The sequence below is a fragment of the Thunnus albacares genome, chromosome 21, assembly GCF_914725855.1.
Source record: "Thunnus albacares chromosome 21, fThuAlb1.1, whole genome shotgun sequence".
NCBI lineage: Eukaryota > Metazoa > Chordata > Actinopteri > Scombriformes > Scombridae > Thunnus > Thunnus albacares.
In genome coordinates this window covers 15,554,633-15,581,023 of record NC_058126.1, presented here as the reverse complement: position 1 = coordinate 15,581,023, position 26,391 = coordinate 15,554,633, and the positions used below count along the sequence as shown (strand labels likewise).

At 39.6% G+C, this 26,391-nt stretch overlaps 1 protein-coding gene and 1 long non-coding RNA gene across 3 annotated transcripts in view; one reads left to right on the top strand and one right to left on the bottom strand.

Moving 5' to 3' along the window:
• The window catches only part of mtrr (5-methyltetrahydrofolate-homocysteine methyltransferase reductase), a 26,260-nt gene extending 4,812 nt beyond the window's left edge, over positions 1-21,448 (top strand). For both annotated transcript variants that reach the window (XM_044338906.1, XM_044338905.1), the window contains 7 exons: positions 1,547-1,727; positions 5,993-6,035; positions 8,211-8,391; positions 9,079-9,197; positions 14,936-15,028; positions 18,598-18,798; positions 20,225-21,448. In XM_044338906.1, the coding sequence (XP_044194841.1) occupies positions 1,547-1,727; positions 5,993-6,035; positions 8,211-8,391; positions 9,079-9,197; positions 14,936-15,028; positions 18,598-18,798; positions 20,225-20,369 (963 nt within the window). In that variant the 3' untranslated portion in view covers positions 20,370-21,448. The remainder of the gene's footprint in view (positions 1-1,546; positions 1,728-5,992; positions 6,036-8,210; positions 8,392-9,078; positions 9,198-14,935; positions 15,029-18,597; positions 18,799-20,224) is intronic.
• On the bottom strand, positions 21,183-26,391 carry LOC122972134. Its single transcript, XR_006399644.1, has 2 exons — positions 26,307-26,391; positions 21,183-24,737 (listed from the first exon to the last, which is right to left on the bottom strand). It is a non-coding gene; the product is annotated as an uncharacterized LOC122972134 (long non-coding RNA).

Genomic DNA, 26,391 nt, shown 5'->3' with positions numbered 1-26,391 from the left:
CTTCTAATTTCTAACTTATTTGTTCACAACATAAAACTCTCATCCTGAATTGTTATTATGCAAGTTGAATTCATTATTAAATAAAAACATTACATTCTAACCAAATTGAAAACCATTAATTTCCATCTTGCATGAGCTGCACCAGTAGTTTACTGTTCTTGGTAAACAGCACACTGGATGACGAAAGGAGGACAATTTGTAAAATGTCAAAATACAGCAGCAGGTCGATAGCTGCCTTACTAAACACAGAAATTTCAGTATTGTTTAAAAATGTTTTATATAATATGCTACGTGACAAGATATGACTTTGGTAGACATAAGGGAAATAATACCCCTTATTTCTGCACTGATTGTATAACATAAGCAGTTTGATCATCCAAATCAAATTGATTATGTGTCAGAAAGATAGGGCACATCCTAATTGTACCAGCTACCATCTGTTGAGTTTCCTGCTGTGTATAGGGCTTCTTTGCTCCTCAGTTTTTATTGAATTTCTGCACACAAATTGATCTCCACAGGTCAAAATGTTGTGCACAGACTTATAAGGCAGAAAGAGTTTTATTTTACAACACCTGTCTGTGTAATCCAGGCAGTTAATCTGTTTTACTAAAGCATTTACAATGCTTATAATCTTTAATCTCCATGATCTCTTGGAAGGTAAAAAATAGTCACTTCGTTTTACACATTTCCTATAATATATGTAATGTCATTAAATACTCGACTCATCCTGGTTTACTATTTCTCCTCAGACAAATGTTAGAATCTTATCACCAGAGACATCCAGAGGCTTCTGCAATTGTGTGACACTTGTTAAAATACTGGTTAAGTGCTGGCTGCATGGGATTTATTGGAAGATAGGGATCATAATTCTTCCAATAGAAGCCTTAAAAACATGCCACTAATCTCCGCATACGTGCACATATAAACTGTTATGAATCACTGAAATTATACAGAACACTTGGGCATGACAAATATTTAGAAATACTGATTACTGTGTCAGAGTAATTAATGGTTGTGGAATAAAATAAAATCACTCCAAAAGCTGTTCAGGAGACGCATTTTAATATTTCTTCATGATCCCTTTAATCCTGTAGTTTACATCATAGTTTCCAAAAAGAACAAGAGTAATTGATGAGATACCAGTTGAACAGCAGCTTGTCTCTCGGAAATGTAACATATTAATTGATTTTGATTAATTTATTAAAGGATTTAATTTCTCAGTATCTTGAAAAGCATTTAAAAACTAAATGTCAATTTTATGGGTGTTGAAAGTGCATTGTGCATATTAAAATGGCTGCGTTTCATAAATAGGCTGGTTTCAAGGTCTAGTGCTATAAAGTCTTCCAACAATAAAGTTTTCATGTATCTTGAAAACTTACAAAGACTTACATTTCCTGTGGCATTGAAGCAGTGTCAGAAAATGTATTACTGTTGTGAATGGAAACTTGTGTAAGAAAAAAAAACATCAGCACCGTTGCTTCTGATGGAGGTTTAGAACAGCTTCAAATGACTTTCAATTTCTCTCCCTTCTCTCTCTCTCTGTCAGGCATTTCTTCGAGCACTGGTGGAGAATACAAGGGACAGTGTGCAGAAAAGGAGACTGCAGGAGCTCTGCAGTAAACAAGGCGCTGAGGACTACAACCTGTATGTGAGAGATCAGAGCCTCAGCATTTTGGAGCTTCTTGCGGCTTTCCCATCCTGCTCGCCTCCTCTCAGCCTCCTCATAGGTCAGCAAGCCTTCTGTTATCTCAGTCGGTCAGTCATAAGATCCATAATCCTCAGAGTCCATAACAAACACACGTTAAAGGGTAAAAACTATCCTTGCTAGATATATACGTTCATAGTAAAAGGCTACATGAGAACCACTCTGAAGTACAAGATCTGATCAAACATCACGTTTATTTTCACTACTTTTGTTTTATTCATTCTAGATGCCATGCAGCATTTAGGTGGATTTCATGCTTGGCAATTACCTAGTAACTACAGAAAAAAGCAGTCTAATATTTGGCATATTTTAAAGATGTTTTTTCTTTTCAGTTTTTAAACAAATTTATTATAATAGATGCATTTTTAATTAAATGCAGGCTTTCATATTGCCTGATGCAAACAGGGGAATTACTGTGATTGACACAAGATTGGGCTTTAGTCTGCACCTGCAGAAATTATCAGTGGAATAATTTACTTAAGAGCTATTAATTTCACGTATAATAAGACCTCGGGTTATGTTTAGTGTGCGTTCTGAAGTGTTGAAGTGTAGTTCAGCAATTGAGGCTTGTCTGTCCAGATCATTTCCCACCAGTAGGGGTCGCTGTAGCCTCAGTAAAATGAGTTACACAAACTCAAGGCTGATTTTGTCAGAGCATTTAATTATACAGAATGGTCAGACAGTGTATATCAGAGGGCTCTCCAAAGGATCAACACTTATTTTCTTGTCTCATTTTGAGGTCCACATGGCTCCAATACGGTTTTTGTGTCACAGTTTCTGTGAACATAATAGCAGAATATTACTTGTGAGATATTTTCTCACTGAATTAATTATTTCCCTCCCTGCTAATAATATTGATCAATTGTAGCTGTCGTCTGCCATCTATGTCATCCCTCCTTTGACCCTTGGAGTCAACTATTGGTAGCAGACTCGTTTTCTCTCAGCTCAATAAGATAGCTGGCTCGCCGTTCAGTATAGATCTAATAAGCTTTGACTGAAATTTACCAGACAGTGAAATTAGTTGGCTACAGCTTTATATACAAGTAGAGTTGTCCTCTAAAACAGCTGTGTCACAGCTCTTGGCCTAGCCCCGTGTCAGTTATTTTTGGCCTACTTGCCAGCCGCAGCACCTTTTTTCAGTGGTGAACTGATGCAGAAATTGGCAATCGGGACAATCATGTGCTGGTGAAAAATGCGGTGTTGGAGGCCCTTCAGGGCAACAGCTGCTATGCGGGAGACAGGGGGCCGTTTACCGGTGAGCCACTGAGCTTCGCAAGGACACAAGCACGCAGGGGGTCAGCATGGATCAGAGGTTAATGGTCAACCCTGACTCAGTGCGTCACTGTTCAAGTACACCGCATTTTTGCACTGTTTTCGGTTCATTACCCTGACGGAAGGGGAGGTGTTTGCTGATCAGAGTTTATGCTGTTATATAGGAGAGATGTGTTTCAGCCCAGATGTCTTTGGCCAAATGCAGACGGAGTATAAAAGTAAATGCTGGGTATAAATTGAGAAAGATTCCTGCTTCCCAGAGTCAGCTCTCTTGTTATATGATCCATTGTTTCATATAGTGTGTCAGATGAAAACTTTGGGGTCATAGCCCCAGGGAACTGAATGCTGTCCATGAGCATCTTTTTCAATTTACTTTACCGCAGGGCTCAAATGAAATTATAGCAGGGTGCTATAATTTTTTTTTTTCCTGACTGTGACCAAACTTAAGTAAAGAGAATGTGTCTGTATCTCAAGAGATGGATCTCCCCCCTCTCTACAGAAAAGCTTGAAATTCAAAATTAAGTTTTCCAGTCACAGAAAACACACCGCACATCAGACATTCCCATTTTATTCGTTTGAGGTATAATAAAATACCATGAAAAACTCTTAAATGGTTTGTAAAACCATGCGCTTGCATGTCCCTTTCTTACAAATAACTCAAAATTAGCATTTGTAGGCTATTAAATAAAGAAAAAAAAATCTTTCTATGGGGAATTTTTCTTAATGCTTAATGCTAACAACCTCCCTAATTTCATATGCAGCAAAGAAACTATCCATATATCTTAAGCAGAATAAATTTTATGTTCAGCTACATTTCTATATCATTTCTTCCTACTAAACTGGTACCTCTGCATATAAATTGCAGCGCAGAGAGACTTTTCAGATGGAATAGATTATATTGTGCAGTATGATCGATGATACCCTGAAAAGGACCATTTCTGAAAACATAGCGGGGACCCCGGGACTGTATTCTATTTTAGAACTGAGACCTTTTTTAAAATACAAAATTTAAGATGTATCCTCAAACCACTCACTGTAACAAAAAACCTTGCACTCAAAGATTTTAAAAGTGATATATCCTTTGTATCTGCCAGCAGTATCATCACGGCGCAGTGATGTGTGATGATGGATTGATCGTCCTCTGTTTCGGACATACGCTGTCACTCTGTGATAGAGAGGCAGCAACTTGAGCGCTGTGCAGAAGTGAGGGATTGTGTTAACTTACATGATACACACTCTGATGGAGGGCTGTGTGTTTCCACAATAGGATGGATTGCCTGATATGTTGTATAAGATGCTGCTCAAAAAGATTTGGTCATTTAAGGTGTTATTTACTGCCCTTTCTTTGAGAAACTGTGAAAGAAATAATGATTTTTTTAATCCATCATGTTGCAGCTTATTATTTTTTAATTATTTCTGAAGATTTATTTACACATGACTTGCTGTGGGTTGTATCTACAGTACAAGCATATTGATTATAACAAAGCAAGGATAACCTATAATCTGTGCTGTCCTTGTAAAATGACTTGTCCCCCCAGTCATTAATAACTTTTGAGCCTCCAAGTCTACACATTTCAACTTCTTTTTAGAATATAAATTCCCTTCACTGGTGACTTTCTTAGTTTTTATGTCCGTCTCATGCCAGGGTTAGGGTTAGGGTTAGGGTGAGGTTTAGACACTTAAATATCGAAATATAACATCCTGCGGTAACACATATAATAAATTAAAAGAAAAACATCAATTTGAACATTGTTTATACTTATATATTCTTTTGAATACCATATGTTTATGTACAAAACTTCTAAGAAGAAAGGAAAGAAATGCTACAAGCCTCAAGTTTATCCTAGAAAAAGAGCTTTTTTTTGTCATTTCCCAGGCTTCTCCAAGGATCTTACTACCTTTTTAATGTTTTCTGTGTAAATAGCCAAAAACAGAATTAAACTAGTCTTCTATATCATTGAGATGACACCTGAACAAATCTGCGTTTCTTCTTCCAGACTTACGTACTGTGCAGTTTCAACATTTAGTGGTAAAATATCAGATCTTGGCACACAAATATCTTTGCCTCTTAGATAAATAACGACTTGCATAATTCTCTGCATCATATTCATATTTTTATCATACTGAATGTCTTGGTTTAGTTCATATGTCTATTCTTTAGCACCTTTGTTTTTCTTTTAGTATCTGAAAGCAGAATGCTACTATTTGTGCAAGGCCTTTGTTTTTGTTGAAAACCTTCTTTCAAAGTCAGTTTTAAGTGTGCCATACATCACCTTTTTTTTACTCAAAGAGATGAAATGGACGTCAAAGTGCGGAGCTGTCTCCCTAACACCCTGAGCTGTTTAGATGTCAGAAAAATCCAGAAAGAGAGGGAGGGAGCTGATTTAGTCCAGCTGTTTGTCTTTCCAAGCAATTTAGCAGAAAAATGTGTTATTGTTAGGCCTCAGCTGCTACTTATGCTGCAGCTTTACTTCTCCAGGTTCATCTATCATTTAGATACAAATAAAATGTAAGGGAGTACATGGCAAGCACAAGTGATCCAACTATCAATCACTCACTCTCTTTTCCCACATCAAATAATTGGTGGTGTACACAGCATAGCAAATGGCATAGCCTGTTGCTACAGGGGTAAAAGTTATCTATAACTCTTATAAGTTTTCTTGATTTCACTGACACTTTCTTACGGATGCAATGCACACTGCATATTACCCAAAAGAGGGCACCTTCATGGCTGGCATTGAAATAAGGTCTGCATAAGCAATCTATTTCCTACTGGCTCCACATCTGGACACTTGGGATTCCATAACCCTGAGTTTGTAATTTCATAAATATAGAAGTGTGTCTGTCCTAGAAACAAGACTGTAACCTGGGTGGGGGTTACTGAGGATAGGTAGGACGTCTCAATGGACCAAGATGACTTCTGCTTATTATGTCTCCTCTCTGTCATGGGTGTGTCTGTGTAACAAAATCTGAGCGAGACAGCGGGGATAATTGACAGTTGTGCTTGCCTTTCAGAGCATTTGCCGAAACTGCAGCCCAGGCCTTATTCAGCAGCCAGGTAAGGTGACAGAAAAGTGAAGCTTACATTTTGTACCATATAAAACTGCACACTGTGTTCTTATAGAATCATTTGGAATAACAAGTCTGTCTTATTCTTACTACGTGATCAGGGAGGCTCAAATCATCCTAATTTCTACTTGTGTTTCCTAGCTGCACAGTTACTATAGATTAAGAAATTGTACAAAGATGAAGAATTGAATACATGGGTGTGTTTCAGCTTAATTTGAAACATCTGCCTCATTTTGGACTGATTGCTAACACAGAAACAGTGTTTGCATTTATAAATAGTTTGGAATTACACTGATCTCTCTTTTTTTACTTTTATGGAAAAAACTAAGTTTTGCTATTTGTTCTGGAAATGTTTTGATATTATGGTATGCTGAGGGGATAATTGATACATCTCATTTGTTTGAAGATGGAGCTCTTTCATCATTTACACAACTGTAACAGAAATATGACATTCCTCATTTATTTAGATGTTTTCAAATAGGACACTTGATTAATTCTACTCAGGGGTCTCCTGAACAGTTGTTTTCTTCTAAACTTGGGTCTATTCTCATAATGGGGAAGATAGAAAGAATACTTTTAAAATGTATATGGCATTTATTACAAATACATCAGAAAGGACTAGACTGAACATATTTCTGTCTCAAAGGTACATGGATGGTGAAATGTAATTTTTTATATCGGCATTTGTAGCAAAGAGGTAGTTTTTTTGCATATGTTTTGGTCTTGTGACCTTCTAACCTTGTTTTGGAAATCTGTTGTTGATATCTGATCCCTGTGCATGCATCACGATATATTGCTAAATCCTTGACTTTGTTTATAAGGTACTACTAGACTAGACGGTTGGAGTCTGCATGATAAAATATATATTGATCTCACACTATTAGCGGCTTGGAAATGCATTGCTATCCACGGAGATCCACTATTTTGCTCCTTGACAGCGGTGGATTGAGCTTGAGGCTTTTTATGAAGTTTGGCATTTTTCACATGAGGTTTGGAAACATTTAGAAACTTTTTAAAAAAAAGAAACAAAAGATATTATCTTAATCTTGATTTATAGACCTTGTAATAATAATTATTATTTCTGTATTTATGCGTTTATCTGGTATCTGCCACTTATTGATCTCCTTTGTCAGACTCTGTTATGTGCGCTTGTGTTGGAGGGTTATTTGTAGATGTCGTTTCCTAATAAGCTCAGTGTTGGGGGGGAAGCTGCACAAATGAATTTACTGTAAATATTGTGCAGCCTGTAGCAAGTTGTCCTTAGTTTAAATAGGTCTAAGTGTTCCCTCTTTTTTTCCTCACTTAGCCAGTCATTGATTTGCTCTTCCTGTTAAGCTAGTAGCCATTAGCTTTGCTTTAAAGCTCATGTAGAACAGCAACATCTAACACAACGTCAAAACTTCTCAGTGCCTCTCATTAGCCCCTCACTTAGCTGCTTATGTGTGTGTGTGTGTGTGTATGTGTTAGTGTAGAGAGACAGGGAACAGACCGGAGAGATGGTGGCTGTAGTTTATCAGATGGTGCAGAGACATTAGAGGCCTGCATTATTGATGCTGTGGTCAATAGAGGTCTCCAGAGGCCCACAGGAACCAGAGAATGAAGGATGAGAGAGCGTGAGAGCTCTTCAGCCGGCAGTGGAGACTGGCACGGAGAGGAAAGAGAGGCAGTTTTATTGAAGCAAGACAGAGGGAAAGTTATTTTTTTCACAGCTGTATTATTATCTTTTTTTTTTGTCTAGAATGAAGCAGACATCTTTGTGTAGGTGATTTAGTACACTCACCATTCCAGTGTCATGTCCATATTTGTAATTGGTATCGCATTAAATTTCTGTGTGTCCTTGTTGCTTTGATCAGCTGTTGTTCAGCTGGATTTTTTCAAAATTTGGTTTGTGTGACTCTTTTGTAGCAGAATTGTTGTCTAGCCTTGAGAATTTATCCACCCTCGTAAAGCTCGTGCCTTCTTGTACCCTTCTGTTCTCTCTCCGCTTGTCTCTGTATTTCACTATTTTCTACTTCATCTCTGTGAATCTCCTTGCATGTCACTGTCTGTCTGTATGCATTGTACACAAACACACACACACACACACACACACACACACTCACTGCTGCTTCTCTCTATCTTCGTCTTTCTCCATCTCAAACTCTCTGTGGTCCCATCTCTATAGCTCCTGTCTTAGGCACCCAGGAAAGCTGCATTTTGTCTTCAATGTGGTAGAGTTCCCAGCATGCCATGGGCGGCCTGCAGGGAGGCAAGGCTTGTGTACCGGTTGGCTGTTTGACCTCATCAATCCTGTCCTGGTTTTCCCTGGGAAGGCTGAATCCTCCAGCAGCCCGGCTCTGCCAAAGGTAATGAGTAGTTCGCTGGAAAATGGAGAGCTGAGACTAGAATGTGCAAATTTGTAAGCTCCCGGTCTTGGCAGATATATTTCAGTACAAGGAGCTGTAATGGTTTACAACCCCACACTCGGAGAGAAAAAGCAAATTCATGTACACCTTATGGATAGGCTAAAATCCTACTACACCTTCCTGTGCCTTCCTTACTTTGTCTTTGTCTTAGTTTTGATTGTTCCAATAAAAATGCCAAGAGAGCTAGACTGCTCATTCTACTTCAAATATTACAGTTCAAGAGGTTCTTGAATAAAAGAGAAGGCAAGTGTGGAGCAAAATATCAGAAAATTGTGCAGTGTCTTCAGCAAACCCAGGGAACTTGAGGCATTAGGAATTCAACCTGTTTCTACTGAATGTTTTAGCCTTCTCTGGACACTCAATTTCAATGTGTGAGACACTAAAAAAAGAAAAGCTCTGGGCCTGCTTGTGTGTGGTTAATTAAAAAATTAATTTAAATTAAAGAAAGTAAATCCTCTCTACCACAGACTCTATGGATTTCAGTCGGAGCTCATGAGTTTTCTCATTAGTATGTCTTAAAATATTAAGTAGATCAATTAATAGATTGGTAAGTCCACAGCGGCTTCTCAGCATTGTTGTAATTACTCTCATTATTTTAAATGCATTCTAATGGCCTCTGACCCCTAGATCCATGTGAGTTTGAGACCAAACTGCTCCTTTCGAGCTCCCACTGACCCATCAGTGCCCTTCATAATGGTCGGACCAGGCACAGGAGTTGCGCCCTTTATTGGCTTCCTCCAGCAAAGGTACAGCAAATTTCATTATTACATATTACATTACAACATTACATTACAACATTATCTTGCACCATAATAAATGATGTACAGACACATGGCTTCTGTTGAGATTCCTCCATCAAGAGCTCAGTTTTTTTTTGAGTGGAATCAAGTTCAAGTTGGAAGACACTTGATCCAATGCCAGTGATATATGAGTTACAAGAACTAACGCTGAAGTAGGTCACTTAAATGTTCATGTCAAGCATCTGCAACACGCAGGTTATGTGCTGATTGGTGCGCTGTGTGACAAGGATTATTCCAGCTCAAATTCACTCAGTAATGAATATTCACAATGCTCAAGTGATGTCGAGTGCACATCATCTAGGCATATTTTCAAGTAATCTGCGGAGAGAATTAAATGAGACCCCACTCAAAGCCGATAAAAGTCGACGTCATGTACATCTTGGAAGGCATGATAAATCTAGCAACAAGGGCTGTGATCATGTCAGGGGTTATTTCAGATGCTTCACTGGTCTCAACAGGAATACTGTAAATTAGGCCCTCTCTGTTGCACACATTTATGACTTGGTCAGTAATGAACAGCCAGGAGTCAAAGCGGCACATGGGGCGTTATTGATTTGAAAGCAAAGAGTGCAGTAGGTGGCGGCTGTGCTGTTGGAGCAAATCATTGCTAGAAAATGCCAATGAGGTGCTGTGAGGATATTGACTGTTAGCTGAGTACGTTGTAGTTCTCCCTTGCTTGTTAAACATTTGTTGTAAGTATAAATCCTTGAGGAGTGCTATCATTTGGCAAAGAAAGCATGACATTTTGTTCAATTTTCCGAGGTTCTGAATTGACAGCTAAATCAAGAATAAGAAGAAGATGTAAAAAGATGACCTGTCAGAACGACTTAACGTGACTGAAGATCCTCTATCCAGGCTGATGCCCATGTGTTGAACCGGGCCCACAGCCACCATGAGTTGTCAGAAAGCGGCGTAAGCCTTTTTAGTCTGACTGACACATCTAACTCTTGGGTGGCTTTGTATAAATGAGGTTGTGCCCCAGTCAACTCCAATTGTCTCTAAATCCCCCGGACGGCCGCTCTGTTGTGGCGGGTGGCATCGGCAGTGATTGCACCGAGAGGTGACGCGGCGATGGCTGAGGCGATGGCGGCGGCGGATTATTCCGCAGCAGATTCAGAGAAGGATGACTGGTCATCTGGAGTGAGAGGTGATAGTGCCTTTGGGAGGCAGGAGCACTGAAGATAGCACATGTTACGGCGCTGACCCGGTCACACCACTCGCAGACAGACGCCTCCTCTTAATGATCAAGGCTGAGCCAGAGGGACAGAGCTCTGGTGTATGGCAGTGATATGAACATATCAGTCTTACTTTGATTCACATAGTGGTGCCCAAACATTGGAAATCTAAGATCAAAATCAGGGTTCCTGCAGATCCTTAAAAAAAAAAGTCTTAAATAAGATTTTCAGAATTAAGGGTCATAAAATGTCTCAAAATGTTTTATTTTTAATTATAGTAGATCATAAATTTTGAAGTGATGCCTAGTTGCATGAGAAATATCTCCCCGCAGGATCCACTTATTTAAATATGGTTTGGTCTCTGGCATGACAGTCCACCTCTTTCTTTTTCTGGTAATTTTTTGATTGGTTCTCTACAGACCACCTGCTCTCACAAAGGTAACAGGATTAAGTACAGATGATGCTCAGCTAAAGACAGTTGGCTAGGGGGGTTTATAAGAAGACATAAAGTCCTCTATTATTACTGATATTTTTTTAGAATCTGGATAATAATGTTTTCAGTGCGGAGGTGCAACGGCCAACATGAAGTAGAGGAGCAGACTTTAATTTGGTAACCGCTCAGCTGGTGTTTACAGGTTTAATGGACTGTTAAAGTGGATGAAAGGTAGATATACTGTATATTCAGAGCAGAGTGTGTCTTAATAGGGAGAATTAACTATAACCTGCTCTGTGAGGGTGAGACCGACCACAACAGCCTCTTTTTACACAATCTTGTCAAAATGAACGATTTCAAGCAAATTATAATTAAAATTTTAAATTTAAATGCAGCGAGACACAGTTCATTGCATTTGCCATTAATTTGATTGCTTATGAGATTTTACATATGATTGTTATATGGAGATACAAAAAAAATCCAGAAAAATATCCCCATTAATATTGTCAGATTGATTTCAAACATGAAGCTCAGCCCTAATGCGCATTCGTTTTGCTGCGGAAAGGATATTTTCTCTGTCGAGGTCTCAGAAAGGTCTTAAAAAGCATTAAATTTGATTTCAAAAAATGTGCAGCAACCCTGAAATTTCACATTTAAGTGATTTATTAATGATCTGTCCTTGCAGACCTGCTTGTTGGAGCAAGAAAAACATTCAGACCTTGATTGATTTTGAGAGGCATTGTTTCATAATACAACAACTTAAATCCCTTATTATTTTAAAAACTGGTTTCATTAAATATCAAATATTCTCTCTTTTTCTTCCAAGAGTCTCTTCGCTGTTAGAGAATAAACTTGTGTGAAACGAGTCCTCAGCTCAATTTTCTCCTCAGCCAATTCGTCCCTTTCCGTCTCCCTCTCTGTGTCTCTTATCCTCTCCCCTGCCAGCTGCATATTGTTCTGTAGGATTGTAAAAGCCTGTCATGGCGCGCGGCATCAGACAGAATCTAACTTGAGATTCCAAACAAAGCCTCAGCGGCTGACACTGCACTCTGATAGGAGATAACAATCGCCAGTTTGTCAACGGGGCGCCGTATCTGCCTCGGGGCCCGAGAAGGGTCCTGTTAGCAACACAACAACATGGGGACACTTCGATCTTCCTACTTCCACCCCCGCTGTTAATCAATGGCTGTTTTCAAAAGTACTTTGTATGAGGTTGTAGCGCTGGTAACAAGTAGAAAAATAGTCTCTAAAGGTCAGAGGCTCCAGTGGTGATACCAAAAAGATTTTAATTAGGCCCCCCAGTTGTCTGATATTGATTACTGTGGTTTTGCGTGGAAGGATTTTATGGAGAATGGGATTTTCAGTGTCTCTTTATTTAGCTCCGAGCAGTGACGGTTAAAAAATATTGTATTTTAACTCAGTGGATAGCCTTAATCTTCTTTACAAAATTCTCTTTTGAAAAAAATCAGTTTGCTCAGTTTAATACTTAGGTATGCCAGTAGGCGTACTTGGCCCATTCAGCACAACTTGTGTTGAAGTTTGTGCGAACGAATATCGAGCTTCCATTTATCAGTCTAACCAGACAGCTGATTACAATTAGCTACAGCGTCTTGCTTCTCATCATTGTCTTGTATTATGAAAACATTTTGAGTTCAGCATGTTCACTGTATATGGGTGTAATTTCACAATGTAATTTCAGTGATTAAGCCTCAAGCTGTTGTTGCGTTTTGGCTTATATTTTTGTTCTCGCTGTATTTTTATGCCTAGAAAACCACTCAGCACCACTCGCACTGAGCTGCAAAGAACACGGATAAAAGATATTAGATAATTGTGATGTTTACCAAGTCTTCACCTCAGCTTCCCTTGTAGTTTCCCCCTCTCCCTCTGCTGATCATGTGAATGGTGCTGAAAGGCAACCGCTTCTGATTTCGACCCCAAATGGAGTGCTCTGTAGATGCTGCCTTCCCCCTGGGATTGTATTGCAGGCTGTTATAGTGTGGGTATGTGATGTGATGTAATTTGTATTCAGGGAAAGGCGCCGGTGTGGTCTACTCAGAATGGAATCCAGGTTTTTCATATTGGTATTGATCCCTTTAGGGCAGGCAGCGAGAGGAGAGAGACGAGCCCACTAAAATGAGTTTACTTGAGGCTGTTTGCAGATCAGAAGAATCTCGTCCAGGATGCTAATGGATGGGATCTGAGCTTTCAGATCAAGTCAGCCAAACAGCTCTGTTACTCTGCCCTATTCACAGACACAAAGTTCAAACATGCTTCTTATCCAAAGCATTTTTTATTAACTGGTCAACTTCTCATCTCATTAATGAGGGCAATGCTTTGTTTAAAGTATTCACAATCAGACTGTTTCATTGATTTAGTTTTTCATTTAGTTTCACTGGCTAATTAGCGTATAAATGCAACCAAGGGTTTTTTCATCACTAATGGATCTGTTCATTATTTTTTCACCTCTTTTGTCAATAGAATATCAGAACATTGACATAAAAAAGTCCAACCCAAGTTTCCAGAGCCCAAGGTCACATTAATGCAAAACCCAAATATAATTTATTTGCAACAACATAGAGCTGAGAAACAGCTAATTAGGGCTGCAACTTATCGGTTAATCTGTCGATTATTTTCTTGAAAAATTGATTTGTTCTTTGGTCCATGAAATGTCAGAAAATGATGAAAAATCACTGTTTCCCAAAGGCCAATGTGACATCCTCAAATGTCTTGTTTTGTCCACAACAGTCCACAACACAAAGATATTCAGTTTACTATCATAGAAGACTAAAGAAACCTGAAAATACTCACATTGAGAAACTTGAATCAGAGAATTTTCCTCTGAAGAAATGACTCACAACAATTAATCGATCATCAAAATAGTTGGCGATTAACAATAATAGTTGGCAACTAATCAATAAATCATCTAATACTCACATTTGAGAAGCTGAAACCACCTGAAACCTTGTACATTTCATTATGTTGTCTGGAAAAATCTTGCTAATCTGAATCCTGAATGCCGCGCTAATGTGAAAGCAATCTCGTCTGTTTATTGTTCCCACACGAAGCAAGTTAATTAAACTGTACTCCCACTCCAGATTGACTGACACTGACAATAATTGATGAGTTAAATTGTTGGCGAATCATTTTCTCTCAGTCAACTTAATTATTCAATCAATTGACTAATTATTTCAGCACTAAACGGGTGTATTTGTGCTTGATTTCACTGCACCGTGCAACTCCATTGAGCCAAAGAGTTGGCTGCCATTTTCATTTTGTGATTTGTAGAAAACACAAAGCATGATTCAGTCTGTTGCTGAAAAGTAAAGGATAGCGCTCAGGGGGAAGCGGCACCTTATCCTTGGAGTGCAGCAGAGAAGCACAAAGGGCCCAGTCTCAATGCCTCTCTGTGGTATTCCTCTGCCCCTCGTCGTGGTTGGTCACTTCAACACCCCTCTCTCTTTTCTCATCCCCCATCTTGCCCCCTCCCACCAGATGGGGGGGGCAACACATAATGCCTGGCTGTTTAGAGAGTCAACTGACTGATGGCATCATGAAAGGTTGGGGGCCAACTGTTGTTATCTCCGGGAGAGCTGTCACCTTTGCAGCAGGTGTGCAGCACAGATACCAGCATCCTCAGAGCCGCTTTATGCCGCCGCGTTGCCGTTGCAAAGGATTCTGGGAGCTTTGCCAAACTCCCAATCCGCAAGAGGAATCACTTTAGTGGTGTTTTTTTTTTTTGCACTCACACATTAAACAGTTGGACACACACTTACACACACACACACACACACACACAGAGCCCCAGTTTCATTTTCAGCAACTGTTTATAGTGATGGGATCTATCCTTCTGTTATGCTGAAATTTCATAATACATATAATGTCCTAGCTGCAGCGCACACAGCCGTTTCCGTGCATTAGGCAATTGTGGCACTCAGTGTACTGTCGTTGCAGACAGTGCTTAATGGTGTCACTACTCTTCTTTAACCTCTGCTGCGAGGAAGGACGCCCTCTCCTCCATCTGGTCTGGTCGTCTGTTGGTATTGACCGACCGCTAACATCCGTTGTTTGACTTTCAGAGAGAACGAGAGGCAGGAGAACCCTGAGGCAGTATATGGTGAGACCTGGCTGTTCTTCGGTTGTCGCCACAGAGACAGAGACTACCTGTTCAGGTAAGCTTGGCTTCTCTTTTCAGTTCGGTGGTCATTCACAGATCCCATATATTCATTCAGTATACTCACATACGTACATACTTTTCTTAACCTTTCCCTCTTTACCTTGACACAGCTCATTCCATGTATTGAAGTCTGTGACTTGAATGATGAACATCTCCCACTTTGTGTACACGATGTGGGTGTTCTTTTTTCAATTCCATATGTGGTTATAGTGGATACGGTATTAAGCACCCATCTCAAGGATGTGTTGTTGTATGTTCAGTATGTTATTTATGGAAAGAAAACAGACACGCTAAGCTATTTTTGCCATGGCCACATTTCTACTGTGAATGAAATGGTCAAGAACACAAGTGTTGTGTTATATTAGCACGTAATGTAGACGTCACATATTATTGAGTTCTGTTAGCTGTTTCTATTTCCAAGCTGGCAAAATATCCAGATTTCTTAAACTCAGAAGCTAGCCAATCTTTCATCAAATTTTATATCTTGCTCTATTTTTTGTCAGCAAAGAATAATATTCAAAACATTCAGGTGGCCATTTAGCTAAATAGCAAATATGTAATGTTAAAACTGCTTTAATATGTTTTGTTAATTGAAAGTGCAAAATAAGTGATTGGCAGGACATAATAAATATTTTTATGTTGACAGTGGATCCAGTGACTATGTGTAATATAAAAAAGGTCACTTGTATTGACAAACCCACAGAGAATTATCATTCAAATCTCTCCTCAACCCTCAACTCTACGGAGCATTTTACTGTCTTTCAGCTCATTGTTTTGGTTTGTGGAGACCAAAACAGAGCAAAAAGGAGAGTGATCTTGAGCTTAAATTGGTCAGCTAGACAGAGACAGGACTCTGAGGGAATGCTAATATTGCTCCATGTCTGCTGGGTGTAAACGTCCCCAAGTAGCCAAAAATATGTAATTAGATATATATACGTATGACTTTTGTTGCTTGAAGTTGTTGAAAGCTAAACTGAAATGATTTCAATGAGGGATCTAAAGATTCAGATTTGATAAGCAGATTTGGCTAATGTACTCACATGAAATAAAATGCAACTGAACAAAACCCTACTGTTTATTAGCTTGAGAGTTTTTGGTTGGCTGTATTTAAGCCAGTAACTGTAGGGGTGCAGTGGTTTCTGTCCAGGAGAGATGTGCTAACATAAAATATATTACTGTTAATGTTGGCAAGTGACATAATTTTCATAATAATAAGAATTTCGTTAATAATAATAAAACACGCCATGAGAAATTTGGACTCAGAGTATTATGTTTTCTCCCTGTAAATTTAATTTGGTGTTAAAAAAGAGATACTAATTTAATTTGACTGACTTCTTATGTTATTAAAGCATGATAAACTGGCAGCACCCTGTGAGTAAATCATAGCTCTTGCCTGTTTCTTTTGATTTTACTCTCTCCTGACTACATACTAATTGATCGGCTCTACCCAGTATCAGCGGCGAGCATGTACTCAATTCTGGTGCACTGATCGAGTTCTCTTGCAGGATTAAATAGTGTGAATGGATTAGCATCCTTAATCACACAAGAATAAATCACAGAGGATGTTGTTTGTTCCCCTTTGTTTCCTCTATCCCTTAGTTAAATACCAACTCACAGCCAGGTAGTAGGCAGTGTTTGTTCACAGTGTGGGCTTCTCTGATGAACACCCCCACAGTGTTGACCAAAGCGATTAGTCTGTGTTTTATGAGCCACCCGTGAAGAGTTGTACTCGATTTAAATAGGTTACCAGAATGAGAACAGCATACCTGCAGTTGAATTGCTTGCCCGCATTCATCTCTGTTGGATTTCTTTTAAAGTAAGTGCAATTTGATGTCTGGCATTTCCTTGGAATGCAGAAACCTGCTTAGTACAGTTTCTACCATTTTTCAATGTCTCAGATTTTTAAAGAAAAGTTTAAGCATTACTTTATATGAAGGGGATGGAATTCCAAGTTGAACTAATATAATATATCATAAATGTTTATGCTTATAAACATTACAAAAAAACAATTTGTGGATGTGACCAATGGTCCGATCTTGTTCTGAGTTTTCCACCAGGAAAAAAAACAAAGCTTGCAATGAACCTCAATCAGTCGCAGCACTTAACATCCCTGTGAGAGGTTGATGCCAATCTGGCTGCTAGTCACATCAAACCAGACACCTAGACATCCAGTCCTCCCCTCTCTCCTCCGCTGCACTTATCCTTTTCCCCTCCCTGCGATTTCTCAGCCTCTTGATGGCATGTAATTTCATGCTGTAAGGGAAACAGGACTGGAAGGCCTGCTGGGCTCACGTTAGGGTCCGGGATATTGCCACAGGCTGTTATGTGTATAAACACACTGAAGAGTCTGGCAGGTTTTGGCTCTTTCTCTCGACTTTGCTTGTTTCCAAGAAGTCAACTCTGTCTTTTGTCATCTGCCAGTTTCTGCTCACATGGTTATCCATCCATGATGATTCATATTCAGTCGAACAAATAAGACTCAGCCATCCCTCTTCTTCTTATTCATGTTGTTGCTCTCATGTTCAGTCAGACTTTGTAATCCCACATCTTGGTCAACAGAATTTCTTTTAATGACTTCAGTCAAAGGTTAGATGGTAACTTTGCAGGAGAAGCAACAATTCTGGATTTTTCACACAGAACAAAGACAACAACACACATCCCTCCCCTTAGTATTCACATCGTAGTGTATGTGTTAGTGCAAAATGTCTTATTTTAGTCTAGGGGTTACTGCAAAAACACAGACCCCCGAAGCGAAGACCTTCACCCATGATCTCGGAGCAGAGGCTTGTTATGAGTGTGTGTGCGGTCATGGCTGAGCGTGTGTTTCTGCTGATTCCAACTGCTTAACTTTAAACAAGATGCTCTGAGCCATAGTAAACCTTACTCCCTCACCACCTTCCTTCCTTCCCTCCCTTCCAATAGCACCGCAGGCCCTGTAAAAACACTGAGGCAGAAGAAGGAGTAGTTGGCAAGCAAACCACCGACCGGGAGCAAGGTTACACCCAACTGCAAGGCTGGGAGGATTGATTGTAAAAAAGATGCTTATATCAGTGACTCGGCCTTGCCTATGAAATCCATATTTTTTTTGCACTTCTCTTGTTTAACAAGATAAATTGGTTGTTTGGCACAGTTTTGTTTAGACCTTTTGCCCATCAGTGTTCTGTTTTATCAAGTTTGGCAGGTTTTTTGTTGTTAGGAAATGATCTGGGAGTTATATATCTTGTGAGACTGTTGAAGCTATCGCTAAATATCTTAAGGGAGTGTTGTATGTGAAAGGATAAACAGTCTGTATGAAAATCGTGTTAAATACTTGGCATTATTAGGCCAGCAGTTACTACTTTTATGTCCTGATTATAATAAAAATGAGCCTGTATTTCTCCATATAACCAAGGAAGGATGACATCTTGCAAAGTTGGTTGAAAACCATATTTCAGAAAGATGTTTCACAAATAAGGAACAACCAGTCCAAGATTACAGGAACTACCTTTGATTCAGAAAATGATTCGATGTGTTGAATTTGATCTAAAAAAAAATTGGGATGTGTCTCTGCGTACCTTTTCCCAGAGAGGAGCTGGAGGGCTTTGTGTCCAGCGGTACCCTGAGCCACCTCAAGGTGTGTTTCTCCAGAGATAACTGTGAGGAGGAGGCGGAGAAGGCCACCGCCTCAGCAGGACGGGCCAGATACGTCCAACACAACCTGCTGCTTAACAGCCAGCAAATTACCAACATCCTGCTCAAACAGAACGGTTGCCTCTATGTTTGTGGGTAAGACTGACTTCCATAATGACAATAATTCAGCTGTAAAATTGATTTGAACCTTTATTCACATGCTGCTCGTTTCTCCACTTTGGCTATCCTTACATGTCCGGTCTATTTTTTTCACATCACCATGTATCTCTGAAGCCTGGAAGCCTTATTCACAATTGACAGAAAATGAATATTTAATCAGACATCTCAGGTGTTTCAGGTTTTTAAACCTTTATTTAATCAGGAAGTCTCTTGAGAGTATCTCTTTTACAAGAAAGACCTGTCCAATATGGCATTGTAGGGTACATATAGCACATGGCACGATGAGATTGGACCTAGGAGGGCATACACCTTACAGTCCAAAAATTAAGTATTGGGACAATTACACATATTTTTTGTATTTAATGCTCTGCACTTCAGCACAATTTGAAATAAAATAATAGATACTACAACTGCAACTACTACAACTAAAGTTTACATCAATATAGTTGTGCAAGATATTGATGTAAAAATACTCAAAAGCTGAGACTTAGCACTTTAATGTACTATCCATTATTTTATTTCTAATTGAATATGCTGAAGTACAGAACCTGAAGAACAAAAATGTGTAACTGTCTCAATGTCTTGACTGTATAAATAAACAGTAAATAAACAGTAAAGTCACACTTACAGTACTTCACAACAATGTACAAATATAGGCGATAAACCTATATGACATGAAAATATGGTCTCTATTACTAATGATATAGTTTTGACTATCTAAACAAACAATTGATAGACTATTTTAGGGTCTGGTCTCTTTTTCGGAGTAAAGTGTTACTAAGAGAGAGACCAAAAACCTTTCAAAGTTTGCTGCTAAAGAACCGAGTGGTCGAGGGCCGACTGTGAGATGCTTCCAGCAGACATTTCAACCACAATGGAGACACAATGTGACGCAAACGAGCTGTATCCGGAACCTGCCATGTGCAGCCGCTGTGTCCTCCTGTTATCAGGATTGAGTCACTCATGAAAAGTTAACAGTAGGTGCTGAAGAGGGCAAGTTATTGAGTGAGAAGAGAACTTTACTGTATAACCCTCACTCTTCTTTCTCACAACACTTCTCTGTACTGCTGCTGCCCTCACAGTATCACTTTCTTTGTGTGATGACTGCCAGGCCGCTTACCTCACCTCTGAGTAAATGACCTCTGGAACTGCATGAATTCTTCTTCAAAAAATATCGCTTCTAAGTCCATAGGATGATGAATCTCCCCCCCAATATGCTGCAACAGTGAGATAGAGATTTCAGCAATTTCCTTCCAGGATATACTCTTGGACTGGGAGCACCTGCTAGTTTGAAGAAATATTAGTCTGCCACAACACATATCTCACACTGTCTGAAAAACATGTCTAATGATTGTATTGCTGTTTTTTCTTAATATATTTGCACTATTTCCACCATATGCAGGGATGCTAAGAACATGGCTAAGGATGTGAACGACACCCTGATAGAGATGATCAAAACAGAGCTTCAAGTGGACCAGTTGGAGGCCATGAAGACACTGGCAGGGCTAAGAGAGGAGAAACGCTACTTACAGGACATCTGGGGCTGAGAGCGGATGAGGAGATAAGGGCATTTTGCAGCATCCGCTGGGCTTTTCTACGCCTTCAAAAAAAAAATCAGCATGCTCAGCTGTAACCTCTAGAACCATAAAATTGTGGATGCTGAAGCCCGGAGGTAGTTTACACCACCCAATGCTACCAAGATGGAATGTACCATGCTGACCCAGGGATATCTGTTCGCTACATCATCTTGTGCTTTGCTGTTTGAACAGAAATGACCTTGGTCAGGGCAATAGTGCTGGAGATTGGTCCTGCAGTGTGAAAATGCTTTTAGTGTTGACAAGCCCACTCTGTTCGTCCTGTCTCGGGAAAAGCCATTTACTTTCACCGGCTGTGATGAAGTGATTTTGATGAGACTGAAAGTGGGGTATCGCTCCAACCTAGATGGAAACAACACAGCAATCTGTACTTCTTTAACAACACATGCACAGTAAATTGTTTATTGTCATACAGGGAGAACAAGAAATCATTTTTTAATGAGTTAGTTTTGTTTTGGAATGTGCCAAGGCAGCCCACTGCCAGCTACCAAATGCACCACAGTTGCACAATACCTCTGAAGTCATAATTGGTAGAAATTCTTTCATTTTTCATATAAATGATGTGAAAATGTATTTCAATTCCAAAATAAGCTGGTTTGAATGGAATTCTCCAATATTATGTAGTGTAGTGTATCTAAAGTTAGTATTATCATATTGTCATCCAAAACACTGTGGATAAACTTAACCTTTTTACCATATTTTGGTAATGGGTTTTAATGTATGTGATTTTTAAAAAAGCTACATTACATTTTTTGTAAATGAAGCCCATGGAGATGAGGACAGTTGTGTCTAATTTATCATGATACCGTGTTAAGTTCTAAGTACAGAGGGCGTGAATCTTAATGATAATGCACCGCTCTGGCCGGAGTAATTTATCTAACTTTGTTTGTGTCTGTCTTCCCTCACATACCCAGCAGTATGCCAGTTTGGAGACGGTGAACTCAGGCGAACCAAGCTAAAATCTCACAAACTGTGGTTAAAACAAACACAACTGTGCCTTGTGTAATGAGGAATTAAAAGAATAAACTGCTGTTGTCTGTTTTCCTTTTATTGTCTATAGAGTTTGCAGACATAACAGGTGTGTTTATAGATGACCTTACACACCTGGTTTTGAGTGTGTGGGTGTGCAACTTGGGGAGGGAAGTTTTCTTGGCATGTTAAGAGGCGCAATGGAAATTATTTTGGAGATAATGAACTCTGTTTGATTGACAATGATGGGTTTTTATTTAAATTCAGAGATAATTTGATTGTTCAAGGTGACTTTAGTCAGAAGATGAAGGCGTACTCTGCTAATTGAAGGCTTTTCGCAATGGGCTTCTTAGCGCAGCACAGAGCCCCAGAGAGAGTCTTCTCAGAATTAAATCTTCTAACAGCAGTCTTTTTATTTATCCTCTTGTAAGGAGGGGAGAGAAAAACATGTTTACAATCTCCACCGCCTGCGCCGTAGATGGCACCCCTTTCGATACATTTTTGAGGAGAGTAAACAAAACATCCACTGTTGCAGAGAACAGTCCCTGATAGTAAATAATTGGTTTAATACAATGTTGTCAAAGGTAGAGCTGTCCTTGTGTTTGTCCAAGCGCAGCTGGCTGCACTTCCTCACCCTCATCTCTCAGTGTCCTGCTGCTTCACCGAGTCATAGGAGCAGAGGAGGACAAAATCAAAATAATGATGCCGTGCGTGTCTAACAGCACCACCAATCTCATCACACACACACACTTGCACACACACGGTGATAGATAACCTTCATTTAATGAATGACTCCAATTTGTTGTTGCTGTGTGTTGGAGAAATGACAGAAACTTGCATGCATGCTATAACAAGAAGGAAAGTTTCATCAAAGTGACAAAACCATGATCATTATTCATGTGCATGAGAATAATTGTAGAACCATGGAAGTACACTTTGAGCTGAACTACCCTTATTTACCTACCCTATTATCATGCCCTCATCTCCATTTAAAAAATGACCCCAGCCGTATGACGGAGAGCCTGCCGGCTGCTTATGTCACCCTGTCCAGCATCCACCCAGGACTGATGAAGTTTTAAATTACGGCTTCATAATTAAAAAGGTTCACAGTGGAGGTTTAGTCCCACAGTGAAACCAAAAGACAGAGCGAGAGGAGGTGGTTAGGAATAAATCAGAGCACTGGAGGTCATTGCGACCGGAGAACAGTAGCACCTCCATGATAGATACCCCTTGTTAAGAATGGCTTAAATGAAGCAGAAAGATGTGTGCTGAAGATAATGACTGTTATTATGAAAAGTGGAGAGATGCACTTAATGTCAATGAGCTCAGAGATTTTTTGGAAAGACCTGTTTAACATTCGGCTTCCTGGTGCAGAAAGTACAAGTAGTGATGAGGAGAGTAACTGGAACCTCCCACACTCTCCCTCCCTGTGCCGGGCTCTGCGAGGAGTGCGCCTTAATTAGGCGAGTGACAATATGTCCAATTCATTTGGCTCAGGTTTGTGGATATGACTGCAGTTCAAACAACGTAGGGGTAGTTTTAAGAGTAAACAGCGAGTAGAAACCAAGTTTTGTCCCTTGTGACAAAACTTTGGCGGATTCAGCTTTGCAAAGAGGAATGTGTGCAACTATGTGTGCATGTTGCAGAGGCAGGTACTGTAATGGGGGAAGCATATTTTGTATGCCCACCTTGGCTATTATCTCCAGTTCACAAAGTTTCCATACAGAGATATGGTTCAGTTTCCATGGAATTTGAGCAACTTCACCAGATTAAGCTTGACAACATCATTTATCCATCTTTTACCCAGGCCCTGTTGTAGATTCCTAACATTGTAATAGAAGGCTAAAGTTTTTATTCAGTATGAAAGCTGTTCTGCTGTGGAGGAGTCTGTTTACATTAGTGCGGTCAGCAGAAAGCTTCATTTTCTCCAACATCTTCCATCTGTCTCACCTGTGTCTTATCATTAAAAAAGGACACTTCAACTCTGTCTGTGCTGTGTCCCAGTCTGCAGTCAATGACCCGAGAATGTCAACTCAGCTCTTTGATGTGGCATAAACAGATAAAGAGCCATAGTCTGCCTGCTCTCCAGAGTCCCAGATGTGCACAAACACTTTAACTTTAGCATCTGTCAGGAGTGCTGGAGGATAATCTGTTTGTTTCTAAAAAGGCTGTAGTGCTTCTATTGAGTTTCCTGTTTTCACTGTGAGATAGTGTTGTCCCGGTCTCTGTTTATTGATGGAGCAGGAGAGATACCACTGCTTCCGATTCAGCAGAACAAACATTTGCTGTAATTGATTCTGGCAGGAGGAGAAAGTATTCAATAAGAAAGTATTGTTCTCCCTGAGGGTTTAAAGAAATATATCTATGTTTGACTCAACTGGCCAAGGAAAGCATACAGAGAAAAATATCATAAAAACTTTTAAATACACATGCGACCCCTTGAAGAAAGATGCCCCTGCAGTCAGGTAGTGCATGTCCAGATGTATTCAGGAGAAACTGCTGGGCTCATCAAATGTATTAATGATGTTCCAGCGATGGATGCTCTGTCTGTCTCCATTAGTCAAGGAAATGTAAAAATTGGTCAGGCATATTTAAACTTACAACGATGGATGAATACTTAGCAGGATTTATGGCCTCCTCAGTCTTGACAGCCATAATGACTTACTCAAATTTAAGGTGAGGTTAAGTGCTGAGATGAAACTGTTCAGCAAAAACAGGATGAGAAAGAGGAGGATGGAAGGAAAGATCATCTGTGTGCACTTCACATTTGTCTTCATTTGTTGCTGTTTTGCTTTGTGGGATATGCCGAACCTGTGTTACCATGGCGTTCGATCAATACATCCCACTCTGCCGCTAACTAAATACGCACATGAAGAGATTCATTTGAAAATCAGATTCTCCACATGCTTTTTCCATCATAGTGCAGTGTAAACAGTAGCAAAGATTGATATAGAAAAGGATGTAGGTGTGAACTGTCGCCTTATATTTAATTTGATCTCACAGTGATATTTTTTCACAAAGACATGACAAAAAGATTAAAATGAAGTTTCAAGTATATACTTATGGCTTTATTTTGGGGGGAATTTATCACATATTGTGTGGTGAGCACAAAATATTGCCATTACAGTTATTGTTTTCAATGTGAATGGGCTTCTAGTCTTTATAGAGGTGTCTGAAAGGTAATGACAATGTTTTTACCAAACCTCTTTTCATCGTCCTCTTGCTAAAACTCCACCGTGGCTCTAGAGGCTGTCCTAATCTTACCCAATGCCTGATAAGCAGCCATGAGCCGTCAGGTGAGTGGGGCTCATCAGTAGTAGATTAATGTCCAGCTGTACTTGCAGTGCCACGCTGTGAAAGAGATGAACAAAGGGAGGCAGAAGTCGAATGGCATTGTAAAGAGGGAAAGATTGACTGTTAGGGCCTGGAAATTGGGTAAAATATAGAGAAAGAGCGGAGATTTAGAGAGGCATACAAAAACAATTTTCTTCCGAGGAGAGAGGGCTGAACAGATAAGGGTGGTGGGGATAAAATGGTGAATGACAACAGGTACAGGTAGAAGTGCAATGAGAAAGCGTAAGAGGTCCCTGACTCTGAATTTATTACTGTCTACCATGCCCCTTATCTCTGGAATGGCCTTCCATTACATGTTAAAGAAACACATTCAATTGAAAATTTTAAATCAAGACTGAAAAACTACCTTAATTCAATTTATAACAGTCTATCCTAGAGTTAAGTCGGATGCATCACCTTTTAACATCCCTTTAACATTGATGTTTTTAATGTGGTTGTTTTATTTTAATTTTTATTATTTTATTTACTTGCTGTATGTTTTTTCCTATGTATTCTCTTTAATTGTCAAGTGTATTAGGGACCATGCTGCATGCTGCACTTTAAATAGAATTGATTGATACTGTGTTTTCTGTGCAGTGGGAGGTGAACCAGGGTGAGTTACAACATCACCTGACCCTTTTTTAGGAGTTGACTCCCGCAGAGATGGCCTTACAGTCACCCCCAAACACATTCATCTCTCACACACACACACACAAACCGGTGGTTCTCTTGTGTAACAAGGGTCCAAGAGCCGTGTAAAAAGTTTAAACCTTCATCAAACACAGAACGTGCAAAGGAGGTGATATATAGCCCCGGAGGCAAAAGAATGCATTAAGGATGTGTTTAAAAATGAGCAACTGTTTGTGTGATTAATCATCTTCCTCTAAAGTGACGGCCCATGTGTGTGTAATGGGGCTGCTGGGATTTTGCTCAGTAATTACTGTTTTATTGAAAAATCTATATGTACGAAGAGCAATTACACAGGTTACAGCATAAACAGTTTGTATTGCAGCGTGTCAGTGTTACAGGCGCATCATGTATCAACACAAGAATTATGTTTTCTCTTCATTTGAGAGATTGGGAATTAATTTAATTTGATATGCAGAGATATACGCATGTATTGAAAGTGGAGATTAAAAACTGCATAACACCACTGGGAAAAGAAACTGCTAAAAACAGATTTTTAGTTTTTAGTGCACCTGAAGTTCTGAACTACAGTCATGGCTACAGATTTCTTTTTTGTAAGTCCAGGGAAATTATTGCTGCCTCCAAATGGAACTCATGAGCTCGTGGTTACAACATGGGAAGACATGTACACGATATGCTTGACGTTCAAATGCTTAAGTCGTGAGAAAACTGCTAAACAACATAAACGCCAAAAGACTCTTTGTTGTTTTCTTGTCATTCTGTTAGCCACTGAGGCTAACAATTTAGCAAGCTAGCGGGCACATAACGTAATGCTGGAAATGCAAAGGCATAATGACAGAGGCAAAGGATGAGGCAGTTGGGACTGTCAACATTTTCCTCAGACATATTATAAAATTACTAAGAAAAATTCTAAACGACTAAAATTACAATATAACTTACCATCCACCGAAAAATGAACTTTCATGGCCTCCATTATTTCAGAAAATGTCAATGACACATCACAACTCGTGAACTCGGAGCTTTC